The sequence below is a fragment of the Lissotriton helveticus genome, chromosome 2_1 (genome assembly GCF_964261635.1).
Source record: "Lissotriton helveticus chromosome 2_1, aLisHel1.1, whole genome shotgun sequence".
NCBI lineage: Eukaryota > Metazoa > Chordata > Amphibia > Caudata > Salamandridae > Lissotriton > Lissotriton helveticus.
The window spans coordinates 396335471-396362852 of record NC_136059.1 but is presented as its reverse complement, the minus strand read 5'-3'; the positions used below and the strand labels follow the sequence as shown (position 1 = coordinate 396362852).

Genomic DNA, 27382 nt, shown 5'->3' with positions numbered 1-27382 from the left:
TCGACTCTGAAAAACAAGCACAGTATAAATAGGACGGGGCAGCTGTTCTCCGCGTGTTTACTGCAGCAGAAGCGAGAGGGGAACGAAGTACAGAAGTGAGTACTGATGTATTCATCTACTGCTGCGCGCTATTCATCTAATTTCTTAACAATGAATTGTACTGGGAGTGTTTAATTATGTCATGCTGTACTTGACGAAGCGATACTGCAAAATCCCAGAAAACCATGATACCTTTCTGCAAAGGTAGCACACGGGTTGCAGCGTTTGCAATGAGCCATCGGACAAGACAGGTTCACGTGCTTATTAGTATGTTTAAAAACGCTATGCATATGGTTTTAAAAAAGTGTTTTGTCGCTAATTTGCTTAGAGAGTTTTTTGGTAAATATAGGTAAAGAAAGACTGTTTGCAGTACATGATGTGGCCAGAACTGCTAGATCGGATAACGTAATCTAATATCGTATGTATTTTTTTTTTTTAAGAATTTTTTAAAGAGTGAGACTGAATCGACTCTGACCTTGTACTGCAGTGGGCATGAGTGCTTTACACGGAGCCTAACGCCTGTTTTCTTGTGTTTGAGTAGGTGTATTTACTTTAAAAAAAAACAAGCATTTGCAATGCAATAGGTCTCGCATTTACACGAGTTTAAGCTGTTGGCATTGTAAATGGCAATGCCTTTTATTTATGTTTTAAAGCGAAAACAAAAATAAATGGCTTTGTTATTTGCAATGTCAATAGCTCAAACTCAGGCGTAAATGCGAGACCAATTGCATTGCAAAGACTTGTTAGATTAGTGAGTAGAAGCGCTCCCTTTTGGCCCTTGTGGCAAATTAATTAAATAAACAAGCGTGGCCGCTAAAGTGAAAGCGTACCGCGCTGCAAATAAAAACAATCATTTGCAATGCATTAGGTATCGCCTTTGGGACCTTATATGTATTTAGCTATACAGCACATTAGCCTGGGCGCTGAAACATCTACTGTTCTTTAACATAGAGGGAAAGTAAGCACCAAACTGCATGACACACCAGGTATGGGAACACATGGAGAGATTATTGCCTTTCAGTGGGAAATGATATGGTCCAAAGCTCTGTTTTTAATATAAAAGCAGGGCCTTCAGTGGTCATATCACTGAAAATACAACATTTGAAAAAAATATTATTGTCTACGGGGGCTTGTGGAAGACAATTTCCATGGACTGGAATCTACAGAATGCTAAAGTGATTCTGGTATTTTACTAACCTCTGTTGGTCGTTTTCTATCAAGAAATTTAAATAGAGGTAGTTGCCAACATTTTTTTTTTAAAAAGAAAGTCCCTGAGCAGAAAGTAATTCTGGTATTTTACTGATCTCTGCTGATCATTTTCTATCAAGACAGTTTAATAGAGGCAGTTGGACAGATAAAAAAAGTCCCTAAGCGGAAGCAGACAAGTCCCAGGGCTGATCTCCAGAACCCACAAAGTACATACACATATAAGTATATACTAAAGTATTTATACTAAAGTATATACAAGAGATCTTGAATGCTCGACCTAAAAAGTTTAAGATAATGTGCCCAAGAAAGGTTTTAAGGAAAAAAAGACTCCAAAAACTGAACCCTGGGCGGTGCCTATTGAATTAATTCAGCTGGTCTGTCTGATGTAGAAACCAGATCATGAGGGATATAGTTGTCAACATTACGCTAGTTGTATCACATGAGTCACAGAGGTCCAGACAGTTGAGGATAATGGATTGGTGCCTGTTGTGGGCCTAGATTATAAACCTAAAGGTCTGCACAACACCATGCAATGGAGAGGTTGCTGGAGTGAAGTACATAGAGAGTTGAGGTAGACGATTTGAGAAAATTAGTCACAGATTCATTCTGAGTTTAAGCACATATTTACAGTACCATACCCCTTCACTTGAGAGGTAATCCTTCAAGTCCAGGCAAAGAGGTGATGTGCTGAAAGACTGATCTAACTTGTGGTGAGGGGAAAGGTGCTGGAGGGGCAAGGAAAAGAAAATCTATACTGTCAACAATGCGAGATACACCGAACACCATAGCGGGTAGCAGTTACTGGGGTGTTTGCAGAGAACCAGCAACAATGGATTTTCTATAGTGGGCCAACAAAGAAATCCAGGCTGCAAGAGCTGTGCAAAGTGCTCAAGCCTGAGATGAGGGAGGGTTGACGAAGAGGTTAGGATAACAATTCTGTGTTTGGGTGGGAGATTAATAATGGGAGTGGGTGGCAGAATAGCCCAGGCTGGAGTGGTTTGCCAAAAGGGTCAAACTGGGCTGATCTACAGAAAGGTGCAGGTTGAGTGCTAACAGAAGTATCTGAGCCAATATTTGCAGACACCAGTGGATGCACTTTACAGAGATGATCAAACGTATATTATATCGAAAAGCCATGACAAGGCTGCCTATTGAGAGCACCTGAGCAGAAGTCTTAGACCAAGGGGGCCGGGGTGGGATAGATGATACCCAATGGAGTTGCCCTTGCAAACCAGACAATGACAGAGTACAAGGCAGTGGAAGATCGAGTGTTTTATGTGGGGGCTTTGCAGAAGTGGTAAAAGGGTAGCTTGCAAAGGGGAGACTATTATGCACCAAGTCCTAGTTAGAGAAATGTAGTGTATACGGGCTGCTTTTGGATCTAGGACTCTGCCCAGGCCCAGAGAAGTGGTGGGCTACCCTTGCAGGCAAGAGACTGTTTGCACAGAGTCATAGAACGACAGTGCTCTGGGGCAGTGGGTTCTGCTTAGATCCGAAGATGGACAAAGGGACTTCTTGCTAACAGGGCAATCAAATATTATTATGCAGGAACATCAGGGTAGGTGGGGTGACACGTCTACGGGCTGCAGGGGGACACTCCAGTCACAGATATTGCGGGAGCCAAGGTCCCATACAAACAAGGCAGGGAGATGAAAATACTTTTGTTCAGAGCCCCAGGCAAAGAGAGCGAACCTGCTGGTTGACTGGCAACCAGCAGTTAGGTGAGGGGGGCGGGCTCTGTCCAGTCCTAGACAAGGAGACCAAAGCCAGTCTGTCCAGAAAGCCGGCCAGGAAAAGAGAGATGCCCGTGAGGCCCTGACAGCCTCGGGGTAGCCTAGGGCTCTGTCCAGGTTCAAGGTGCTTATTGCAGACCTATCCGTTCTCCCCACACAAAGCCCGGGACGTGAAAAGCCTCCGAGCTGGCTCACCTTCGGGCGCTAATGGTCCATCCGTAGCCCTTGTACCCCTTGGCTTCAGGCCGATCCAGGGCCACAGAACAACACCTCCACCGTTCACGGTTGCCTTCGCGCACATACCGGAAGTGTTGCACAGCAGCCAGGCCGCCGCCTTGCGACAGCCCTGCCTTAAAGCGGAGAGGAAGGAATCTGGGTAATAAGGAGAACTCCGTCGACACAAAAGAAGGACTAAGTTGGCTATACTACCTCCAACCGTGTACTTCACCGCGGCCATCGTCAGCTCAAGCAAAGCGTCCTTACTCTCCCCTGGCAGGAAACTTGGCCTGATTGTGCCTTACCATTTGATGTCCAGCACACGGACCACAGCAGATGCGCCATGTTCTGTCAATAAAGTGGTGGTCATCTTTAAAAGTTGTGCTTCACCTACAGGATCAGTGCCATGGGAAGGTCTAGTGGTCAGCATTGTTGGTTCGCGATAAAAAAATTTCACTACTTACGGCTAGGACAAATCACTAAATCTCCCAGTGTCTACCAAAAACAAGCATTTGCAATGAAATAGGACTCACATTTACGCGAGATCTATTGCTTTGAAAACGGGAGTGCGGGCGGAGGGCAGGGAGAAAGAAGGCATGAACAATGAGAGTGGTGGGGCGAGAACGCACGGACTGCGGGAGGAGGGCATTGGGGGAGAAGGCATGGGAGGAAAATAGTTACAGTGCAACACTCGAAGTAAATTGGCCAGTAGCCTTGGAAGGATACAAATGAAGACATGGTCTTCATGAGGAGGGACTAACAAGCCTAAAACCAATCTGAAGAAAGCATTTAGGGCCTAAGCCAATGAAAAAGATGGGTGAAGAGTGGGAGGAGCTTCCACACTACACTGAATACTGCATGCCTCACAAAGCGACAGCGCATGCGCTGCAACGCTAGGCTCGACCAAAAAAAATAATGCTTACCGACTTATGAAGGAAACCGTGTAACACCACAAGTAAAAGATCCACTCGAAGTAAATTGGCCAGTAGCCTTGGAAGGATACAAATGAAGACATGGTCCTCATGAGGAGGGACTAACAAGCCTAAAACCAATCGGAAGAAAGCATTTAGGGCCTAAGCCAATGAAAAAGATGGGTGAAGAGTGGGAGGAGCTTCCACACTATACTGAATACTGCATGCCTCACAAAGCGACAGCGCATGCGCTGCAACGCTAGGCTCGACCTAAAAAAATAATGCTTACCGACTTATGAAGGAAACCGTGTAACACCACAAGTAAAAGATCCAGTCCTCATGGGAGGTAACAAATGGGGAGAGGGCGGTAACAAGGTGGGACTAACAATCCTCATTATCAATCAGAAGCCAGCATTTACCAAGGACAATGACACCAGCCAATCAAATATATGGGCGGAGAGAAGGCAAGTCTTCCAAAGCATACTTAATTACTGCATGCCTTGCAGAACGAGCAGTGCATGCGCGCTGCCGCTGGGCCCGACCTAAAAAAGGGAGAGAGCCATCTCTTTCCCTCCTAGCGCCCGTGCACAACTGGGATGCTTAGCACCACACACACAACTTTAAAACTGAAAATTTAATTCACGAACTTTAGAAAGAACAAGTAGGAAACACAGTCACTCCCTGCTTACTTTTTTTTACTTGTTCGGTTGAAAGTTCAGGCATTAACTCTAAGAAACTCCCACTATGGCGAAGGAGCGTTGCTCCCCACCTCAAAACAGCAGAAAAGGAAAAATTAAACGATAATAAACACGTTTTGTTATCGTTTTATTTTTCCTTTCCTGCCGAGTCTTGGGGGATGACATGCACATGGGAAGTGGTAGTGCACTGTTGTCAGTGGGCATGACGGTTTGCCTGGCTGTCTCAGGCTGGTCAAACCGTCATGCGTACTAAAGTTTTCTCCAACCCAGCTGCGTTGCTGGGTTGGAGACAGCTGGCAAAGGCTCCCAGTCTTCCTGGGAGTGCAAATTCAGAGCGCTCAGGTCAATCCTGATGCTGCTTTTTCAATCATGAGAACAGTATCAGGATTGGCCGCGGGGGAGGCTTGGAGCCTGTGCCTGCGAGGAAAGGAGCCGAACAGCAAGACGCGGGCGGCTGCAGGGAAGTTTTTTAAACCAAAATTAATTCATTTTTTATTTTGTCCCGTGCCCACTCCTACACAACACCGGCCCACTTTTGTGCACCCACAAATCAAAACGTTGTTTCTCTTTTGCATTTAATCACCAAAAAAAGGCACATGACATCTTATATTTCAGCTGCAGAAAATGTACTTCAAGACCACTTCTAATGTAACGAGCACATTGCTGATTAAATCGTCAAGTGTGAGGGGCGCTCTTACTAAGCAGTACTTCGACTGTTGAAGTGGCAATAGTGCAAATAGTATAAACTCCAGAGCCTGACGTAGGAAGAACTGGGTATTTTCTTATTTGTTCTCTTACAATTTCGACATGGCCACGATTTCTATTTCAACACTTAATTCTGTAATGGTGGGAGGTTTGTGTCTCTGTTTTAGTGTTGTCGAACTAGCAAAATTGTTGGTGTTTATCTTATAGTTGAAGTCCTTCAAAACGTTTTTTGCTGATATTTCACAGTAGAGCGGAATACGCAGTATTCGTCCCTTATACAATGTTGCCACCGTGTGGAACTTTTAATTCGAAATTTAAACATCGACTCAAGCTAGTCTTGAACTGTCTTGTTACAAAAAGTCTACTTTTTAAACGTGTTCATTGTTTCAATGACAACTGCTAACATTATAAATTAAGTGAAAGACAAACGTTGTTGAAACTAAAATACACTATTAGACACCAATAACCAAGTTCCAAGTTTCAGCGGAATCAACTGGAATTAAAACCACACGAGTGTATTAGATACCCAAACAAAAGAAGCAGTAGATGGCCCAAAAATGCCTTAGGATTCACTGACTCTATTAGTGTTTTCTTTTCAAAGAAAGTACAATCATTACAACAGGTTTACAAAGAGTACTTGTTATATTACTCCCAACATTAAAAAAGTAAACGGAGTTGAGATAACTTCATTCAAAATCTGCAAACGCTTTTGTAAAACAAACTGTATTGTTTAAAAACGTGCCTAGGGTCCAAATTGCATAGCCATTTGTGCACCTTAGTTTAGCACGTGTGTATAAGACATGCTTTAGGAATACAAATGTAAAAAAAAATGTATTCACAAAACATGAATTAATACTCCTTAATTAATTTACTCACATGTAATATTACACTTGTGTCTTGTAATGGCATGTAAATAATATGTGGGATAAGCTCAACCATTCAATAGGCACTAACACATTTTAATCGCTAATCAACCGGGACACTGTTGGAGATGTGGATGTGTCAAGGGCAGGGATTAAATCCCCATCCACAGTGGGAATGGGGAGAAACACCTCCAAATGTGTGGGGTTTTAGTGCAGAGTTTCTGAACATAGAAGAAAAGTTTTCCCACGCTATAGAGAAAACAGAATGTGTAAATGCATGCTTGCCCAACATTAACAAATTCATATTAGCACAATCACTTACATTTGTGAATGTGTAAATGCTATACATGAGAGTTCTCGTGTAATTTTGTGACAAAACAAATTGTAAAGCTACTGGAGTACATACAAATGTTTGTTTGCATGGTCGGATTCGTAATCGTAGAATTCTAACATTCATTCCTTAGTAACTGACCGACTGGCTTAATAACAAAACACATTGAAGAATCGTTCTATATCTGTGAATCGTGCACTGCAATGTTATGAAATATTCTAATATTTCTTCTCTTGTGCAGGTTCAACGAGCCCCCACAATGTGGGGAGGAGGGCTGGGGATCATCCTGGCTCTCTGTCTCCTCCCAGGTGGAGGAGCAGAGAGTCAGGGTGACAACCCCCACTGCAAAAAGCCCCCAGACTGGTCTGTTGGGGAGCGGAGTCCGATGCTGGATTCTGCTGGGTCGGTGACAGTGGTGGCTCTTCTGCAGGCTAGCTGATATCTGTGCGTGCTGCAGGCTTCCAGGTATGGTTGGTGAATATTGTGGTATTGCAACTCATGAAACAAAAGAGTACCCCCAGAAGAATCCCTTCAGGTTCGGGAAAGGGGGAAAAAACAACAATGATAAATAGTAACACTTCCCGCTTAATCTATATAAATGTATCAAAGGACTTGAATCCCATGTGTAAAGGCCTAGACAGGGCTTTAAGTAGGCCGGGACCTGCCAGTGCTCAGCACCAGCAGTTCTAAAAAGCAGGTGCTGAGACGGGTCCCTATCGGGCTCTCCATTTTTGCTCTCACCCTCGGGGTGAAAAAAAAAATCTTAACTCTGCAGCAGTGCCACTCTTCACTGCCTTGGATGTAACTTCGAAGAGACTCTTATACTTCTTTCACAGTCTCATCATTTCAGAACTGAAGCATTTTCAAATGCTATGCAACAAAGCCATAGTTGTTGCTTATTATGCAACTAATACCCATTGGCAAGCCAATAGTCCTGTCTTGTTGTAGGTATAATGTTACTTGCTGTATTATATATCTGGATGCAATGACAGAAACAGTAAAATACCAGTCAGACGACACATTATGCTACGCAGAGGATTTTAGAGGTGTTTTTATGCCATGCCCTTAATTACACATGCCACGCCCCTCTGAGAAACTCCCTCCCCCCACCCCGTTTTTTTTTACCCAACTTAAAGCCCTGGGCCTAGAGAAACTCTTCACTTGTTCATTTACTTTAGTATGATTTATTTTATATCAATTTTACATATTACAACAAAACCTGTGTATTAATTTAAAAAAAATATATATATATATATATATATATATACAGCACTTAAAATGTGTACATGAATTTGCCATACTATAACAATAAATGAAAATTCGTTATAATATGATACACAACAAATGAAAATTCGTTATAATATGATACACAACAATCCAAAAAGAGATCACCCTACTCAGTCAAATAATTTGTATTCGACCAATGATAGGTCATAAAAGAAAAAGACTTGAAAACACTGTAAAAAAAAACTATACATTATTTTAAAATCACTAAAAGCATACAATACAATTTCAGAAAAGTGGCAACGCCACCGCAAAGAACAGCAACTTCCATGGCTAGATAATTCATGAACCATATCAAGCTGAGCAAGAAAATGGTCTTCTTTAAACATTTTAAAACATTTACAGAGCCTAGTAGTGTGCGTACGAATTTCAACGAATTTCTAGCTCTTACAGCATGTTTAAGAAAAGTGCTAACCAGAAGGCATGCATCAGGGCAGTTCAGTAGTTGCAAAGGTAACAAAGCTTCTCTTTACTCACACACTCTAACATGCACACTATATTCTCATCCTCCAAAACTCAGAACAGCGAATATTGTACATTGATGCCATGGAGACCATTCCTCTTTAGACTTCCATTGGTGTGTAGTGAACTGAGTTTGCAACAATTTGGTCAATGCACGTTTCGCTGAACCTCAAATATTTTTGACCACCTTCTTCAGAACTTAACACTTTTTGAAATTTTTAATTTACCCAGATCGACAAGCGGGGGTATCCCTATAAAGTAAAAACATAGGGTCATAACCACATTTATGATTGAGGATAGCTTCAAAAAAGAAATTTGCTATCAGTGCTCTAGACCAAACAGCATCAGTGCTCCAAAAATGGGAACAACTATGTGGAACATTGAAAAAAGATAAGTTATCGTTTTAGAACCTAACAACCTCAGAAAGATATGGAAACAAGTAGAGAGTGCTATTTCCACCTCCTGCACGCCCACATGCTAAAAATATCCGTTGGTGGTGCCTTTCATACAGGAATAACCACCGGCATCACTCGAACCCAACAAGCTTTCCAAAAAGGTGCGCAATGTTTGACTCACTGATTTCGGAGTCTATTCTTTGTAGGCACAACTCCAGCCTTCAAAACATGAATATTAACCCACAACCCGGGGAATGGATAAGGCGGAGATAGAGATAGAATACAGACACATTATATCTCACGCCTCTTATTTAGTCCATAAGCCATCAATGTTCTGCCTGCAAGAGCAGGACGTGTTATTCTTTATCATTTATTCGTTTATTGTGGTACTACATACATCTTTATGACACACACCCTAAAACACAACACACTGAAAGGACTGAGACACGCAGTGTCCACAGCACTGGGTTAATGATGCATCATAGCTAGCTATACGTTATAATTAATTCAGAAAACACACAATGATAGAATGGTACTTCTTCTAAGAAAGGTATGCTTTCAACAAAACAATACTTACATCAAGAACACAAAGTAAGTGCCGGAGAGTTACTCTAACGTCCATTTAGGATGTAGGAAACAAAAGTGAACGGAGGGGTGAGTACAGCTTTTTAGTCATTTATATTTTATATGGTGATACTACCACCTAATCGTCCCTGCACTATAGAGATCTAATGGGCAGAAATAAAAGTAGCAAAAGAATAGTTTTCGTATGGTGCACACGATTAGCTTAACTAACTTTACGTACATATAATCCAATTTGAAAAATAAACGCAACAAACTATTTGTAAACAAAAAATATGAAACATATTTGCTGTACATGCAGTGATTTGTACATTTTAATGTGGATCTATTCATCTATGTTAAAATACACCTGTGACACTTTGACTAAGGGCCTCAGGGGTGCTTGCCTTTACATAACCGGGTCAATTTGGTATTGCAGAAGCTACCGATGCTAGAGAAGAGAACCCCTTCTGTAGCCCACGCGCAGGTAGAGCAGTGCAAACTCTAGGCGGTGTCACCCCATCAATGAGGAAGCAGGTTGCTTCTGTGCTCGTGCCAGATTACAGGCATGAAAAGAGAACTTGTCACCCAGCCTTCTCTGGTGCTGCCCCTAACATATGGAACGCTCTTCCTCTGGATGTACGCAGACTCGCCTCGACGACTGCTTTCAAACTGGAAGCAAAAAGATTCTTAATGAGCAAATTCCTACCATAAGGGGTTGTGGCACTCATAAGGCGGCTGTCTCTTTGTTGCTAGCTCCATGGCACAACTAACAGTCACGGACCGTATCGTCTGCATAATATTATACCTTTTATGTGTACCATTGCTTACTGTTTTTAATTGTTTTTTTTCTTCTTTTTTTTTTCTTTCCACAATTGCTGTGTATATATAATTTTGTCCTCTCTGCCAAATTATTGTAAAGCGCTCTGATATCCTTCGGGATCTTGTTCGCGCTATATAAAACTTTATAAATAAAATAAATAAATAAACACGTGGGCAAAAGAGTTGTCAGGAGGTGCAGTGACTGTGTGCCATCTAGCCAGTGCGCCCTCACCCACCAAAGGAGTCCTAGGTAATGGGGAAGAAGGTGCCAACCGCGGCATCCACGGGCATCTGCCTGCAGACCAGAGCTGGGCACTGCTGGCCGAGTTGCCACCTGCACAGTGAAAGGCAGACCGATGCTTTCACATGGCCGTACACCCCCAGCAAGCTTCCAGGGCGGGTGCTAGTTTACATCTGCGCTAGGGGAGGGCATTAACTGTGATATTACACACTGTCAAAGCCTGTGCCTGGCGCACCCATGAAAAGTTGTGCTGGGCATGAACAGGGCCTGTGCTGTCTATAGGTAAAGCAGGTTATCCCTAATCGTTAACCAGTGGTCTAGGCTCAACAGCATTTGCCTAGCACAAGGTACACAACTCAATGTGCACCCAGAGTCCTCTCCTTGCTCACTCCTTTGAGGAAGTTCATCGCCTCCGTCACAGCAGTTGCATACACGAGGGAAACGGGGCCTAACCTGACATGATGGCAGCACATTGCTGGCACACAGCTAGGAAGAGCTCCTAGGATCAGGATTACACTTCACCACAGTCTTAGAAATCTCTAATTATAAAGTAGCCCTTGAGCATCAGTGTTGTACAGCAGGGGAAAAGGACGCGTAAAACTCCATTTGCCTTCTCTATTTCAAACTCCTCTGAAGCCAGTCGCTGTGTTGTACAGTCGGCTCCATTACCACAGTACCCCCATTAAAATCATTACTCCCTTCCATGTCCTTCAGTACTGTGCGTTCCTAACTGGTTGAAAATAATAATCAAAAACAAATAATAGATGTCAAAGAACAATGAGCACACGCGCAATGGAGCACAAGTTACCCTTCCTGCACCCCAGCAGTGTGGCAGCCATCTCGGAATGTGTACCAATGTTACTTTGTAAACTGATTGCTGTAAGATGGCTTAATTATTTATTTATGCGATTTTATATAGCGCGGACTTTACCCGAAGGTGTCAGAGCGCTTCACAAAAGGAACAGTAATGATACATAAGGAGAAAAATTACAAGTGAACAAGTTACATGAATCAAAAGTGACAATAGTGAGCAACCAAAGTACATGAGGTAGCAATCGGTACATTACAGGAGGAAAAAGTGATATGTGTGCAGGTTACAAAAGCGTACAAAGTACAAGTAGAGGTATAATACTCCAATAAATGGCAGACACTCCAGCACAAGAACAAACGTTACGTAGGCATTGGTGGCACTTGTGCAAGTATCTAAAGCAAACAAAAAGTGAGAGGTAGCATACAGTGTATTACAAGAGAAAAGTGACGTGTGCAAGTTACAAAAGGGTACCATACACAGGTACAAGGATAATACTGCAATAAATGGTAAACACTCAAACTGCCAGAACACACTGGGAAGGCACTTCCATAGTCATGGACAATAGAATTTTCAATAATGGGAGGTCTTCCTTCAGATGATAGAGAGGGCGTGAATTAGATTTCGAGGTGTCTTTGGAGGAGGAGAACTTTTAGGTCCATTTTGAAGGCCTGGGAGGAGGAGGTGGTCCGGAGCTGAGGCGGAAGTGAGTTCCAGATTCTCACTGCGTTGCCTGAAAAGGATTGGGCTATCGATCTTTCCTTCTTGAAAGTGGGGGGTTCAAGCAGTAGATTTTCTGCATTACGAGATGGTCTAAAGCCTCCAGACAGTTTCAGTTTATTCGACAGGTAGCGGGGAGAGGAGGAGTGCAAGGCTTTGTGGGTGATACAGGCAGTCTTGTAGATAGCTCTAGCCTCGATTGGAAGCCAGCGAAGGGTGGATAACAACGTTGTGATGTGGTCGCTTCTTTTGGCCCCACAAATTAAACGGGCTGCTGAGTGGAGGACAGATTTAAGGGGTGACAGGTGGGATTTGGGGAGGCCAGTAAGAGGAGAATTGCAGTAGTCCAGTCTGGAGAGGACCAGCGATTGCACCAGTGTTTTAAGGTCTTGTTCAGGGAAAAAGTGACGAATTACCCAAAGAAGGCGCAGTTGGTATCGTGCAGATTTTGCAATGGAGTTGATGTGGGGGATTAGATTGAGTTTGTTGTTGAGTATGACACCAAGGGATTTTGCGCTGTCGACAATGATGGGTTTATTGTTAAGTAGAGTCATCTGATCCATCCATGATTGAACCGGGGCAGGAGAAAGTGAGGAAGAGAGCAGGAGGAATTCAGTTTTGGAGGGATTCAGAATCAGTTGATGAGTTGACATCCAGTTTTGAATGGAGTCGAGAGTCGAGCTTAGGATGTCGAGATCATGAGTGGAGGCAACCTTGAGGTAGATTTGAGTGTCATCTGCGTAGAGATGATAGTGGATCCCGGATTTACTTAGATTTCCCATTGGTTCTAGGTAGAGATTGAACAATGTGGGTGCAAGTATAGAGCCTTGAGGAACACCTTGACCTACTGCCAAAGGAGATGAAAGACTGTTCGCTATTTTGATCATTTGGGATCTATCAGAGAGGAAGGAAGCAAACCATTTAAGCACAGTTCCCTCCATGCCCATTCTCTGTTGCAGAGTGTTGAGGAGAGTGTCGTGATTGACAGTGTCAAAGGCTGCAGAAAGGTCGAGGAGAATTAGAAGACAGGACCCCCAGAGTTGAGTATCCTCAGCGCGTCATCAACCACTTGCAATAGGGCTGTTTCAGTGCTGCAGTTTTGGATGAAGCCGGACTGACAATTGTCAAGAAGATCATTGTCCTTGATATGACGAGAGAGTTGTTTTGCTACACATCTTTCTGTGATCTTCGCAAGAAAGGGTAGGTTAGTGATGGGACGGAAGTTGTTGAGGTCATTCGCATCAACAGTGGGTTTTTTAAGCAGAGGGGTGACCTGCCCAGTTTTGAAGGAGACAGGAAGGGAGCCTTGACAGAGGGAGAGATTGACCAGAGTGGTCCAATAGGAAAGAGAATGGGAATAGAAGTCAATGGCAATGGCACTGGTGATGGGGTCAAGAGAATGGTTGGAGGGCTTTGTTTCGAGGATGCACTTGAGGAGGGCATCTTCAGAGATGGGGTCAAAGTTCTGCCAGATGGCTAAGGATTTGCGCTCCTCTGGAGGGGTAGGATGAGCGACCTGAGCCACAAGGGATTTCACTTTTTCGTCAAAGAATATCCGCTGCTTTCTTTGTAGAATCCTCCAGCTTGGAGGTTGGGGGAGAGCGGTTAGGAGCCTTGATGAGATTGAATAGTTTTTTGGGTCTATTTTTGGCAGAGTCAAGGAGGGTTCTGAGGTGCGACGCTTTCCCAAGGAAGATGTTCTTATGGTACTTGGATCTTGCTGAACGAAGCGTGGCCAGATTATCATTGGAGGGCGCTTGTCTCCATTGTTTCTCCAGGAATCTTAGTTGCTTTCTTTCTTCATAGAGGGATTTGTTGAACCAGGGTGCTGAGGGAGTGGGCCTTATCCTTTTGCTTTTGAGTGGAGCGACGTTATTGATTTCGACTGCAAGGACTGTGAGGCATTGGGAGGTGAGTTTGTCAACATCTAGGTTCGGGTCTAGCCTTGGAAGGGATAACAAAGCTGATTCACAGAGGGAAACAACGTCAATATTTTTAGCATCACGGAACCAGGAGGTAGCCCTCTTAGGTTGTCCAAGAGTTATAGAGTGTGATAGGTGAAGAGAGAATGGGATGAGGAGGTGGTCAGACCAGTCTACATGAATAGGGGTAGTGATAGAATGCATGTCTGCTTTAGAAATGACAAGGTCCAGGATTGAGCCCTTAGAGTGTGTTGACTCTGTGCAGTGTTGGATAATATCGTTAGCAGAGAGGAAGGTGGCCAGCGAGTTCGCAGAAGAGTCTTGCGGTGAGCCCCAGTGGAGATTGTAGTCACCCACGAAGGTCTGATTGTCACTTTGCGAGTATTGGTCACTGATGAAGTCAGTGAGTTCCTCCATAAACGAAAGGGCCGCTACCCGGCGGGCGGTAAATGACATGGAATCTGATGGGAGAGCGGTGGTGCAATTGTAGCTCAAGAGAAAGGCATTCAAAAGTGCGGAAGGAGCTGAAAGGAAAAGCCTTCAGTTGATGGGAGTTCCTAAAGATGACTGCAACACCTCCTTCAACACTGTCAGTTCTGTCATTCCTAAGTAAAGAATAGCCTGTGGGTAGTAGGAGATCAAAGATAGAGTGAGAGGGATCGTTGAACCAGGTCTCTGTGAGGATGAGCATGTCTATATTTTGAAAGGTGATGGTATCGGAGATTTCAAGTTTGTGTTTTACTGCAGATCTGCAGTTGTGGAGCAGACAGCGCAGCTCTGTCAAGACTGTTTTGGTGACGGGGGCACCTGGGCTCTGAAGGGTGATCGGGATATTGTGTTTATACGAGGGTGCTCGGGAGGGTTTAGGTGGATGCTTGGTTCTGACAGAGGAGATGGTCGGAATAGAGTAGATAGTAGGGTTACTGGGAGGTGCAGGTTGCAGAAGGGAGGCATTCAAAGGCTTGTGTGAGTTGACGATGTGTGAGTTGACGATGGCTGTGCGGCAGCATCCAGAAGCAACATCACAACCAACTTGTAAGTATATTAAATACCATTCAAGCTGGCAGGACACTGCTTTTGCCATTTCCAGCGCAGGCGCAGTTCTTCAAGCATTGGTAAAGTCAATAGCATGATGCGGACGGATGGTAGAGAGGCATGGGACAAACACTAAGCCGCAGCACTGCTCGGTGTCGGTGGGGGTGGGGGGAGGAGGCTGGGGCAGAGGACGGTCGAGAGGAACAGAACTTGCACTTCTAATGTGTACCAAAGCTCAAATGGTAGAAAAACACAAAAAGAAACAGCTCCCACCTCATCAGCACTGGAAGGCTACACACGCGCAATCAATCAGAACAGGAACTGAGAATTAACATAGACAGGAAAGCCATTCAATCCTGAACAACGAGCACGCCAACACCACATTTTAAGGATATATTAAAGTATTGCTTCTAATGCTGTCTGCAACAGACCGCTAAAGCTGGCTCTGGAGAAGCCTCAACAACACAGTCTTTTTTAAACATGAAACTATTGATTATCATTAAACCACTATCTATTTGTTGGAAATCTGAACACCATTGACATCTTGCAATGTACAGAATAATGCTCTCACCTATAGATTATTAGGACGTTCACAAATTGCTTTGGCGTTCTTTACGTGCATAAAGCACTAAACTCCTTCGTGACGTGTAATTATGAAGGTTTATTACTGCATGTATCATTGGTATTTTTAACTGTGCTTTTCTGCATAGTTAAACTAATTCGGTTCCTGGTCACACCCTGAGAAATGTGTCTCAAGTACAATTATGCCACGTGGTACAAATAAAAACATTGCTAAAAACCGTTTCGTCAGAGAGGTAGTAGCACAAACTAAAACACTTTGGAAAATTTCTACAAGTGTAGCAATTATCTTTTCTATGTCTAGATTGGAAGAACTGCGCTTGAAGTTGGAGAAGGATGGCCTGGTGAACATTTCATTCGTTGTCGTGAATCACCAAGGAAAGCCCTCTCAACTAAAATACCATCTTTTGAAAGAGAGAGTCTCAGAATCCATTTCTGTGTACCAGCAGGATGAAACTCAGCCTGACATTTGGAGCCTTCTAAAGGGAAACAAGGATGATTTTCTGATTTATGACAGGTATGTGGTGTCTCCAAGATACACCCAATAATGGCACTTCGATTATGCTTCATGTAACAGTGGATCTCTAAGCACTATGCCATTTGTACACAACCGCTTCTTTACATTTCTCATCACTGTGACAGATTAAATATGTTTGGAAGACATGTGAAGAATGGTACATGCAAAATATATGTTGTATGTTCATGGCAGTTAATCTCTTTCCACCTCTGTAATGTATTATTTTATTTTAAGGACATTGGCTTTCCCTCTTACACCTGTTGCCACACCCGAGGGCCTTTCAAAAAGGCCCGTTCACCCAAGAGGTCTTATTGGCATCTCGCATCTTAATCGTACTGGCCCAATTTGCTTGATTTTACTGGTCATTATGAAGTTTCACCCTTCCTGCTCCCCTCTGACTAAAGTATTCAGGCCACATTCATCACACAGTCGAATACGAATTAAAATTCATGTGCAAGTGTTGAACTTTTCTTATTTTATAGAAGTCTCCCAGGGCCGTTATGAAGTGCATGTAGGTATGGTGGTGGTCTTTCTAGTATTTTGTACCTCAATAATGTCAATATTGTTTACTTCTTAATGTACCTTCTTGTCTCGTCATTAGGTGCGGCCGCCTTGTATCTCACCTGAGTTTGCCGTACACCTTTCTCTCATTTCCATACGTTGAGGAATCCATAAGAATCGCATACTGTGAAAACAAATGTGGCATCTGCAAAAATACGGTACTTTCATGCCCTAGTTATATTAATATTAAGATACAGTAAAGCAGAAGTGTCCTTTAAATGACACAATAATGAAACACGTGATTGATTTAATCCGTCTTAAAATTATTTTTGCTTCATTGTCCTTAAATATGCCATGCAGACCATAAACAGAGGGCACATTTGCGATGCTGTTTAACAGAGATTTTAGAACACAGTAAAAGCAGTCTTTTCACATTTATTTTGAATTTCAAAATGTATAACAGGGGCTTATTTATGAGAACCCTGCGTCACCTTTGCCCCACGTAAAGAGGTACAGGCCTGACGCAGGGTTCTCAATCCAATTTATGAAGCCATGCAAAGCCACCCTGCATGGCTTTGAGTGGCCTCCTAAATCTTGAGTAAGGCAACTCAGTGCAAATCGCTGTTCAGATGGAGGCAAGATGACTTATACTGAGAGTTGGGGGAAACGCCTAGACGCTGAAGTGAGGAAAGAGGAGGCAAACTTCCCTTATAAATTAAATGCAGTCCTTTTGCTGTAGAGAGCTGTTGATTAGTCTCCCTGAATACTGCAGTTTGGTGGATGTAAAGGTAAAGGGCGGGATTGCAGTTTCTGTGGTAAACAGTGTGAAAGGTCTTTTAGAATGGGATCAGCCGTTTATCTCTCTTCCTGATGACGGCCAGGTGTGACTGTGATAGCCGAGTGCAGAATGTTCATGACTTGTTGTGCCTCTGTTGTGGGTGCTATTGCCTGGATATGCCCCTGCTGTGAAGAACATCACCGTAGACAAAGACTGAGTCTGGAAAAAAGCTTGTGAAGGACACATGAAAGAAAAACGAACCCAAACTGGTTCTAAAAGACAGACAGGTACATCTCCTGTTTGCAGAACTCATATATGAGTGGGAGCTGTTGACCCACATGTTCTCCTTGGCCATGGTGGGGGGTCGCTACAGAAAACCCAGAGAAGATTTGAGCAGCAATGGCTGATATCTGCCTGACAGACAGCTTCTAGGAGGTAAGGAGCTTCACCTGGAGTGTGAACTGAAAGAAGAGCTTTCCCCTAGATATACAATGCCTGGAGCATCTTGACTGGAAGAAGAGAAGGAATGAGCCAACCCTACAGGAGGAGTGGACTACTGTTGTGGGCAAATGCAGATGACAATGGTGCTGTGTGCATCTGATAGACTAGTGGAAGCATGACATGCATGCTCCACACTCTGAGCTGGTCATCATTTTGCACTGGCAAAGTGTGTCTGAGCTGGTTGATGTGCCATCCTTGCTGTCGCAGCCATAAAACCTTGCTTCTAAATGTGACCAGTCTGTGTATCTGAAGAGGAGACAATTGCTAAATCGCAGCACTCACCAAATATGCCTCAAGTGGCTTTTCTATCAAAGTTTTAGCATTTGACCCATGTGTGCCCGAGCGTCCTGCTCCACTGAAGAAGAAACCCATGTACTGTGGCACTTGCTTCAAGTGTGCCCAAACAGATCTATATCATGGCTAGCCTTATGGCACGTACCCAAACCTGTGCCGAAACAAGACTACACCGCTTGAAGTGAGCTACTGACTTGAGGCACTAGTCACTGGGTGCCCAAGTGACTGTATGGGTGCCGAAGTGCTGACCAGAAGTGTGCCAGACCAGACACAACAACCACTGCTGCACTAAATTGGCTTGAAGTGAATCAGCTGTCATCCCTAGACCTGTGACCAGAAGCGGACCATGTCGCCGCCTCAGCAAAGGAGGACCAAACCATTAAAAATGACTCACCTTGTCCTAGAGGGAGGAGGTCCTGGTGCAACCTGATGGTCCATCCACTACCAACACCGAGTTCCAGGAAGAGCAGTACAGACTAAACACAGCAGTCGCACTAAAACACCTGCAGCCGATGCATGTTCCTAGACCGCAGATGGAGCATGACTGAGAGGACAGATTTAGGCCTAATACAAACCCCTATTTCAGCTGAGACGAAAGTTGAGAGCTTGAGTGCTTGCTAGTGCCTACCAGACCAAAAGAAGGGGAGGAGGGGTGCTACATCTGTGCTGAAACCTACACTGCGGTACCTTAGTCAAAGGGAGCTAGAAAAGAGGGCATCCTCAAGGGAGGCAATGGTCTTTTTTTTTTTTTTGGCAGAGTTTTATATAGCGCGAACTAGACCCGAACCGAATTGGGTATCAGAGCGCTTTACATAGCACCAGTTACGTTACATTAGGACACACATTCATTTTTGTTAGGTACGCGGAGATTAAGTGATTTGCCCAGAATCACAGGAAGTTTGGCGTCGTTACCAAGACTCGAACCCAGTTCCTCCAGGTCCGAGGTCGAGCGCCCTAGCCGTTAGGCCAACTCCTCTCCTTCATAAGAGACTGCGAGTACATGACACTTTAGTGTAGTGTGTAGCATTGCGTTTACCTTGTATTAAAGTACTGGTTGTCTGTTGAATGCTGAGCCTGTCATACTCCTACACTAACCTCCCTGAGAAGCTGTTGACTGACTGCCATTGCTACCACTGAGGGTAAAGTGCTGAAAGGGTTGTACTTGGATCAGTTTGCAGATTTATAGTAGAAATGACCCGGGTCCATCAGAGGCAAAGAGCCCCAGCCCCCACAACTGTCACCAAATAGCCCCTGCTTACACAGGGCACTTCCTACCCCCGAAGGGGGTCCATTATATAACACAGGTTTTAAGTCAACTTTAGCAAAAAATATGAGTGCCAATTCAGTCATAAAGGATCCCTGAAAGAAGTTGGAAAGTTGTTGTGTTGGATTTCTCACACATTGGGAACAATGTTTTGAGTCTTTAGAACTTTACTGAAAATGTATAAAGTGTTCAAGGAGTACTCACTAGATTAACAATTTCCAGCAAACAATTGGCACTACTATCAGGAAGCAGCTGCAACAGGTCCTACTACCAATAGACGTTAGACAACCTTTATAGTAAAATTAATTAGAAGTTCTGATGTTGGAATATACTGTAAAGCTCTTTTGACAAATGGAGACGTCTTTCAATAAGATGGTCAACTCAGTTTTTGTGGGGGATACATCTTTTGTGTGTCTTCTGACCTTAAATCTTTTGAAGAAGATCATGAAGCTTCAGAGCAATTCCATATTTACTTGGTTATTCCATTTCAAAACACATGCCAGCCAATAAGTTTTATTCCTGTAACATACGCTCTTTTTAAGGGCTATAAACTCTCGTATGCACTAGTTCTCCAGTTACAATTGTAGCTTCATAGAAAAATGCCTTTTAAATTATTATATCTTACATGTAGAATGTTACTTCATTTCATAGTTTTAAATAAAATTAATGTCTGCTGGTGTTATACTCTCTACAGTCTGCAGAAGATTCCTGGAATGTTTGGTTTCTTTTATAACGTCTTCTTTTGAATGTTGTACATTTTCCAAACTGACTCGTACTCAGCATAGTATCCTGGGCTGTCAGTCAGCTCGTTGCCCCTCCTGACTTGTACTCAATCCAGAATGAGTTCAAATGAGAAAGGACAATGAGCTGTCTGATTAACCATTTTCGTTTTTTATGTCTCACTATTGTGAAAACATTGTCCTCATGTAGAAACCCCATCCACATAAACGTAACCGATTTCCGGTTTACTCATGACCTATTTTCAACATGAAATCCCATTTACTCCTGACAGCAGTACATTTGCACACATTTCAGCACATGAACCTACTTGTAAATATTTGGTGAATAGCACATCCTATTTGCAAGGGTAAAACCTCACTATTCCCTGATTCTGTGAATCATGAAATGGATTTTGCCACTGCAAATTAATTTTATGGCGCAACACTGAATTTAATTACACAAAAAGCTTCTGTGAATGCGGTCTATAATGTCCAAAATAAGGAAATGCCTATGACGTTAAGACTGTAACAACTAGGTCCTACCAACGGTAAAAGTAGCATTTATACCTCAAAGGAGACAAACGAGGAATAGTATCAAAGGAACAATTAGATGCAAATAAAGTACCCACATACAGCGCAAATTCAGGTCTCATTCAAGTCTTTAACAGTAGCAAGATGTTTAGAAATTGTTGGCTTTATTTTAGGTTACAAAGACAACACATTGCTCTCTTGGTGTGCCCTTCTTAACTTTCATTTGGGTGTAAAAATGCTGCGATATCATGAGCACAGTAACACAGAGTTACCCTTTGAAGTTTACAGGTTTAAGGTCTCTCCTGAAGTAAAAGTAAATTAGCATAACATTGGAGTACAGAAGGAATGCATGAAGCACCATACATTGTACCTCCTCACTTGGTATCGAACATTTTTATTTGCACCGCTTAACACAACATTTTACATCAGGAAAAATGTAAAAAGCTGAACATCCCCTAGTTGCTCTTAAACCAACTAATTATTCTGCACAGCGAGACATGGGTGCAAGTCAAATTAGGCTCTGGCGAATACCTAACAAGGAAGATCTCAACAAGCACAGGGGTAGAACAGGGCTGCGTACTCGCTCTAACACTTTTTAATCTTTTCATGGTAGAGCTATCCACGCTGCTAAATGAAAGTAACTCGCACGCACCAAAGCTCGGGGGCTCCCAGCTGTCAAACCTCTTTTGCGCAGACGACCTGTTACTTACTAGCCGGACCCCCGTAGGCCTACAGTAGCTACTGGACATTACAACAATATATTCTGCAGCTAATAGGCTTAGCATCAACAGCGAAAAATCTAAAGTTATGTGCATTAATCTCCCCAAAAAGAAAATAACACAGAATTAGCTCTTGGCATCAAGGAAGCTTGAAAACGATCTGTGAATATAGATACCTGGGGTCATCATAGACCGAAAGGGCAACTTCAAGCCGCAATGTGATGCCATAAAAAGGAAAGGGCTAATGGATGCGGTGGTACTTAGTACCTTAAAAAACATGGTCTCTGGTCCAAGCCTATTACCCGTATAAAGGTGATCCAGGCAAAATTAATCCCAGCCATCACTTACGACAGTAAAGCAATGAGGGGGAGGGATGCTGCTTCAGTAGATGGAACGGTAGCAAAGGTGCTACTCATGATCTTTGCCTTCCTAGGTACACATCGTCCGCTCAGATGAGACTAGAACTTGGGCTACCAAAAGAAGAGCTGGCGCGTAAAGGAACCTACATAAAAAGCTGGCACAAAGTAAGCAGGGGAGATCCGAAAACATTAAATGCTCTCCTATGGAAGGAACTTCAAGATAAAGAAACATTCCCGGCAATGCTGTACTTGGAGGCCGCTATCGATCAACTCAGCTTACGGCAACTATGGGAACTCCCAGGCTCTCCAGCAGGCTATAAATAGTTGGTTAATAAGACAGTCTGAAAAGAATCATTGTTGCAGGACAAAGCCGCCTTGACAGAGCGTGCTCATGGCTGGCTTACAATTCAATTGTACATCAAGCCCTCGCCCCAAGCTTATATACAGACAGGCTTCTCTAAAAAAACAAAAGAGAAGTTCCTGAAATTTCGCCTAGGGTTACTGCCATCAGCGGCCCACCTACCACTGTGGTTACGCCCGCAGCTACCAATAACATGCCGGCTTTGTGGGAACGGCAAAGAGAACACAGTACATCTCATTGCCATCTGCAGTGAACTCATTCAAGAACGTCGGTTCCTCTTGAGGCCACTTTTTAACAACCGCAGGATACGTCCCTGCAGGCAAGCGGTGCTGGCTTGCTTCAATGGCGACGACATCCAATTGAGCTGCAGAATGGTAAAACTCCTTGAAAAGGTGGAAACCCGTTTCAAAAGGCTGAAGGATAGCTAAAAACCTAGCAGCACTGCGAAGGGTGAGAGGATCAAACCACTCTAACCTCAAAAATTAAGCCCCAACTGGCACTGGCAAAGGAATAGGTGACATTATGTCGGCATGAGGTGCGTCCAAATAATCCTAAGCGTCTACAAACCAACTCCAGGAGAGTGTGGCCCCGGCAGGGAATCCGACAGACACCAACGTTTATCGCTTTAACCATCAGGAAAGACAATAGTAGCACTGAGAGAGAGGAACATACTAGCAGCCCACCTAGGATGCAAGCGGATATTGACCCAACAGATGGACCATCCAGTCTCTGCCATACCATCTGCTGAAGAACACCGCACTGTACTTAATCGCATCAACCCCTTGAGTATCGAGATCCAAAGCGTGCTTGCACTAAGGTCTAGCCTGCGCCAGACATTTGGCGAAGACGAATAACATGCTGCATCTCTTGGTCTAATTCAAGCAGAAGTGCCATAATTAAGGCCCGTGAATTTTACCCAAACCTCATGTTGTCACCCGCCAAGCCTTGATTTTTACTAGGTGGAGGTCAATGCTGAAAGCAAATAGCCACTTTGAACTATACTGAATAACACTGACCACATTACAGGGATAGCATGAACTGTCAAAATAACTAATCACCTTTTCTTTTTTAACACAAATATGTTTTTATTGAAGTGGCACTTTCTAAAATGCTCTTATTGCACTGGCACTTTACCATATCGCCCCTCTGCTGGCAACAAGGGTCAACTTACAGCACAACTTACTATGACAAATAGGCTGTCTAACGGAACTCATACTTTATTTTAACTTTGATGCTTCTGCCTTAGTATGTTTTTTACTGAATGATTTATTGTCCTAATATGTACAAACTTGAACTATGTTTTATTAATCAAACTCTTTTCTACATTGTAAAGGTTTTAAATAACCATGCACAATAAAGCATTACTTACTTACATCAGGATTTGTGCAGTTAGGATATGCCCTTCCAATGTTAATATGCAGCAAGCTGCTTTTTTAGATTAACACACATTGTGTGGGATAATCCACACATTTTAATGTGGTTTAAGACTACAGTGTGCAGAAAACCATTTTCAACATCTTTATTCATGCCCATCCAAATTGTATCATACATAATGCATGCAAACCGTTTTAATAGAAATACATAGTAGGAAAAAACTATTGAGATAAGAAACTTGAAGTAGAAAGCTCTTTATTTGTTCAGTTTTATAAATATTTTCATGTTTGTTATAATGTATTTAAATGTCAGTTAATCATTTTCGCTCTGCTATGTATTTTTTGTAGCCACAAATAGCTGATGACGTGTGTAGCACTGCTTTGAAGGTACCAGCAGAAGGTCCAACTGAGGAACTTCAACCTGAGGAGCCCCCCAAAATGAACAACGCTCGCCCGCATGACCCAACTGAACATAGAGGTCACGGACACAGGCGTCACCATCACCACCATGAAGGTGACCGCCTTTCAGAAGACAAGAATCCACAGGGTTTGGTTCATGAGCTAATGCCACACTCTCACAATCGTAACAGGGTAGTGGGTCAAAACAGGCAAGGGCAACAAAGTGGCCAGCAGGTTGTAAATATTTTTCCACAAAAAGATCTGATGGGATCCCCACCACAAAGGGAAATGAAAATTCCGACCCGCATTAGACCTTGAAATAAACAAAAGAGCTGACAAAAGCAGTTATTATGAGACTGGCAAGAAGTGTCAGGGTTAACTTCGTCGAGTTGATGCTGACACTGACGGCAGCTGTCATTGGCCGAGTCATCCAGGGGGATCACCTGACAGTGTAACAGTGGGCTTCCATCTTCCTGTAAATGACAGGAACTGCTGTCAGAGAGTGCCTCTGAATCTTGACAGTGACGTTTGCCCCCAGCTGCTTGACAATCAATAGCTACAGACCAACTAGATGAACAGTTGCCCAGTGAGTCAGAACCCGCTGTTGCTTGAAAGTGACCAGAAGCAACAGGCTCTTGACAATGACAGGTAGTCACAAAGTAAACATGCAAAGTGCACACAGTAATTGGCATGCGTTATTTTAGAATCAAATTAATATGTTTACCACTGGTAAATGCGAAGGCATTTAGTCTTTGGTTGAATGTATTCAAAATAACAAAGCGACGACTGTCAAGCACTGTTCAATTTAGGAGCAGCTAGTGTCCATAATTTACTATTGCTCTTGTGCTTATCTCCTAAAGCATTGTTTGCACTAATGATGACAGAAGCATAAACTATGACCTAGGGGCTTCTGTTTGATACTTAGCAGGCAATCATGGGTGGAAGCCAGAGAATACTCCTTGACCACTTTTTATATCCTACTAGAGTCTTCTCCAAAAGACAATGTTTATTGCCATTAAAAAATATGATGTCTTTGTTTTCGTCCTCCACATCAATGAATGACACCGTTTTTTTAATTTAAATTCACCTATTTAATAGCATCACCCGTTCCTGTTCCAAAAAACCATTACGGGCATAGTGATTTCATCAAGGTCTACTGAAATAATGAACAAGGACAGTTTTTTTGGGGGTAGAATAGCAGGATTTGGTGGAGCACCTTTCACATACTTAAGATGAACATCTGATTACACGTTTACACAAATGAAAGTAAACGAAATAGTGTAAGAATTTATACCAGATAGCTGACAGTATTTAACAAATATATCAGGTAAACACATTATGTTACCTCTTTAAGTGCCCATGCCTCTTAGGACTTAACAAAGAACCTCCACAATTCACAGAAAGAAAAAAAATGTGAACGCTTAAAGGAATATCACAAACCTTATGTATGAAATACATACAGTATCTAAATGGAAGATAGGGTGAAAAAGAAAAAAAGGACCCGAAGCAGATAATAAGGGTTTCTTTATTAATGTAATAACTGTACTTCATGAATGTATTTTCCAAACAAGAATTTAGTCTAGTAATTTGTAAACAAGTACTTTTGTAAGTGGTGTTTGACTTCATCTACAACAAATGACAAAACTGCAGTTGCGTTGTCTGAATGTATCTATTCCTTGGCTTACTTTTTCCCATGTATGAAACACGTCTCTTTTCTATACACAATATAAATAACAGAACCTTCCTGTTCACCTACTTTACTAAACATATGTATGTGTTTTCAACTAGATAAAATGCTGTACCTCTTTCATAAATGGCTTAAAAGAAGAACGTGAATTGATGCTTTTACAGTATTTTCCATATTCAATGATGGTTTGTAGGAAAATCACCCCTCCTAGAAAACTTGAAAAATCATATGGTGAATGCAAAGAAGTACGAGAGATGAAAGGAAAGCAGAATGGCCCTTTTTGACTGAGTCACTTAGTAGTCCTCTAATAAAACATAACATATAAACCTGTAATGTATTGTTTTCACTTTATTTATATTTTGATTTATTTTTAATGTACTGTCACAATTCTTTACAAATAGAGTGGAAAATGATGATTGATTAGAAACGTTTACGTTTTAACTGTGAATCTTGGCAGATGCTAAGTTGCTGTTGCAAATTTTTAATAGAGTTTCGTAGACTTTCAATTTCCTTGTTTTTTTCATCTTGCAAATGTTGCAGTTTCTAGAAAAACGCAAAGGTTACTTTTCTTTACAGATATTGATAAACATCCTCATTTATATAATATTACAAGACATATTGTAAACCTTTATTCAGGATTTTTATAGCATTATATTCTTGAGCTGGCAATAACCTAAGGCTTTAAACAAAAAGTATGCTTCAGCGTTGATGATGCCACGTCTTAGAACTTCCACTATGCTCATAAAATAAAGGAGGCTGCAGATTAGAGAGAAATACAAGACTAGGGGCCAGATGTAAGACCTGCAAAAAAGCGCATTGCAAATTGCGAGTATTTGCGTCTCGCAATTTGCGAGGCACTATTTTGCATGTACAACAGTGTGTTTAACACTGTTTGCGATTCCCAATGGGGTCACAAATTGCGAGTCTCATAAATATTAAGGAGCCTCTCGCAATTTGCGATCCCATTGGGAATGACAGGCCCTCCCAGGGATGGTGGCCTGCTGGGCTCAGCAGACCACAATGTCTGGGACTGCTTTTTTAATGAAGCAGTATTTTTTTGTTTTTTTTTAAATGCAGCCCGTTTTCCTTGAAGGAAAATGGGATGCATTTAAAAAAGAAAAATGAAACTTTTAAGTTTTGTTTTATTAAGGGCAGGCTGCTCTAAAAAAATATTTTCCAACATACTCACAAAGGGACAACATTTCACAGGTGGTGGAGTATAGACTGCGCAATATGATGCACCTGGATGTAGCTACACAATAATTTCAGTTCCCTCATGTATGAGAGTGCTCAGAAAAGTATTAAACAGCGACCACCCAACGGTGTTAGATGAGAGCAGACACTGTCTACACACATATGACATATAACACAGAATCAATGTTCTGAGCACCGCTCATATATTTACGCCAACAATAAATTCTCCCGTATTCTTCTTGTTGCTTTATTTTGCCAGATCTTGTCAGGTGAGTACTTTAGTTCTAATTTTCTTTTCAACAACAGATAGCCACAAAGCTAGCGGCCGGGCGAGCCCGGATTGGTCTTGGTCTGATAAATGCACGCATCCCAGGAGGTCAGCGCTCGTCGGCATGTATTAGCTCTAGAATTACCACAGTTATCCAAGTAACAGATGGAGCGATCAAAGGAACCATAACTGATTTAATGAGCCATTCGTAGTTTCATTGTACCGGCCGTGTGTACTTACACGTGCATGGCTTAATCTTTGAGACACACATATGCGGGTTGATCCTGAATGTAGCATATGCTTGTCTCAGTGTTCCTTTGATCGCTCCATCTGTTACTTGGATAACTGTGGTAATTCTAGAGCTAATACATGCAGACGAGCGC

The 27382-nt window shown here is 42.6% G+C and overlaps 2 protein-coding genes across 3 annotated transcripts in view; one reads left to right on the top strand and one right to left on the bottom strand.

Moving 5' to 3' along the window:
- On the top strand, positions 1-25870 carry SELENOP (selenoprotein P). The gene is made up of 5 exons (XM_078675027.1): positions 1-95; positions 6947-7170; positions 15839-16051; positions 16653-16770; positions 23800-25870. The coding sequence occupies exons 2-5, from the start codon at positions 6965-6967 to the stop codon at positions 24394-24396; spliced, it is 1134 nt and encodes a 377-aa protein (XP_078531153.1). The 5' UTR covers positions 1-95; positions 6947-6964; the 3' UTR covers positions 24397-25870.
- The window catches only part of CCDC152 (coiled-coil domain containing 152), an 880762-nt gene continuing 877363 nt past the window's right edge, over positions 23984-27382 (bottom strand). For both annotated transcript variants that reach the window (XM_078675028.1, XM_078675029.1), the window contains one exon: positions 23984-26080. In XM_078675028.1, coding sequence (XP_078531154.1) covers positions 25958-26080 — 123 coding nt within the window. In that variant the 3' untranslated portion in view covers positions 23984-25957. The remainder of the gene's footprint in view (positions 26081-27382) is intronic.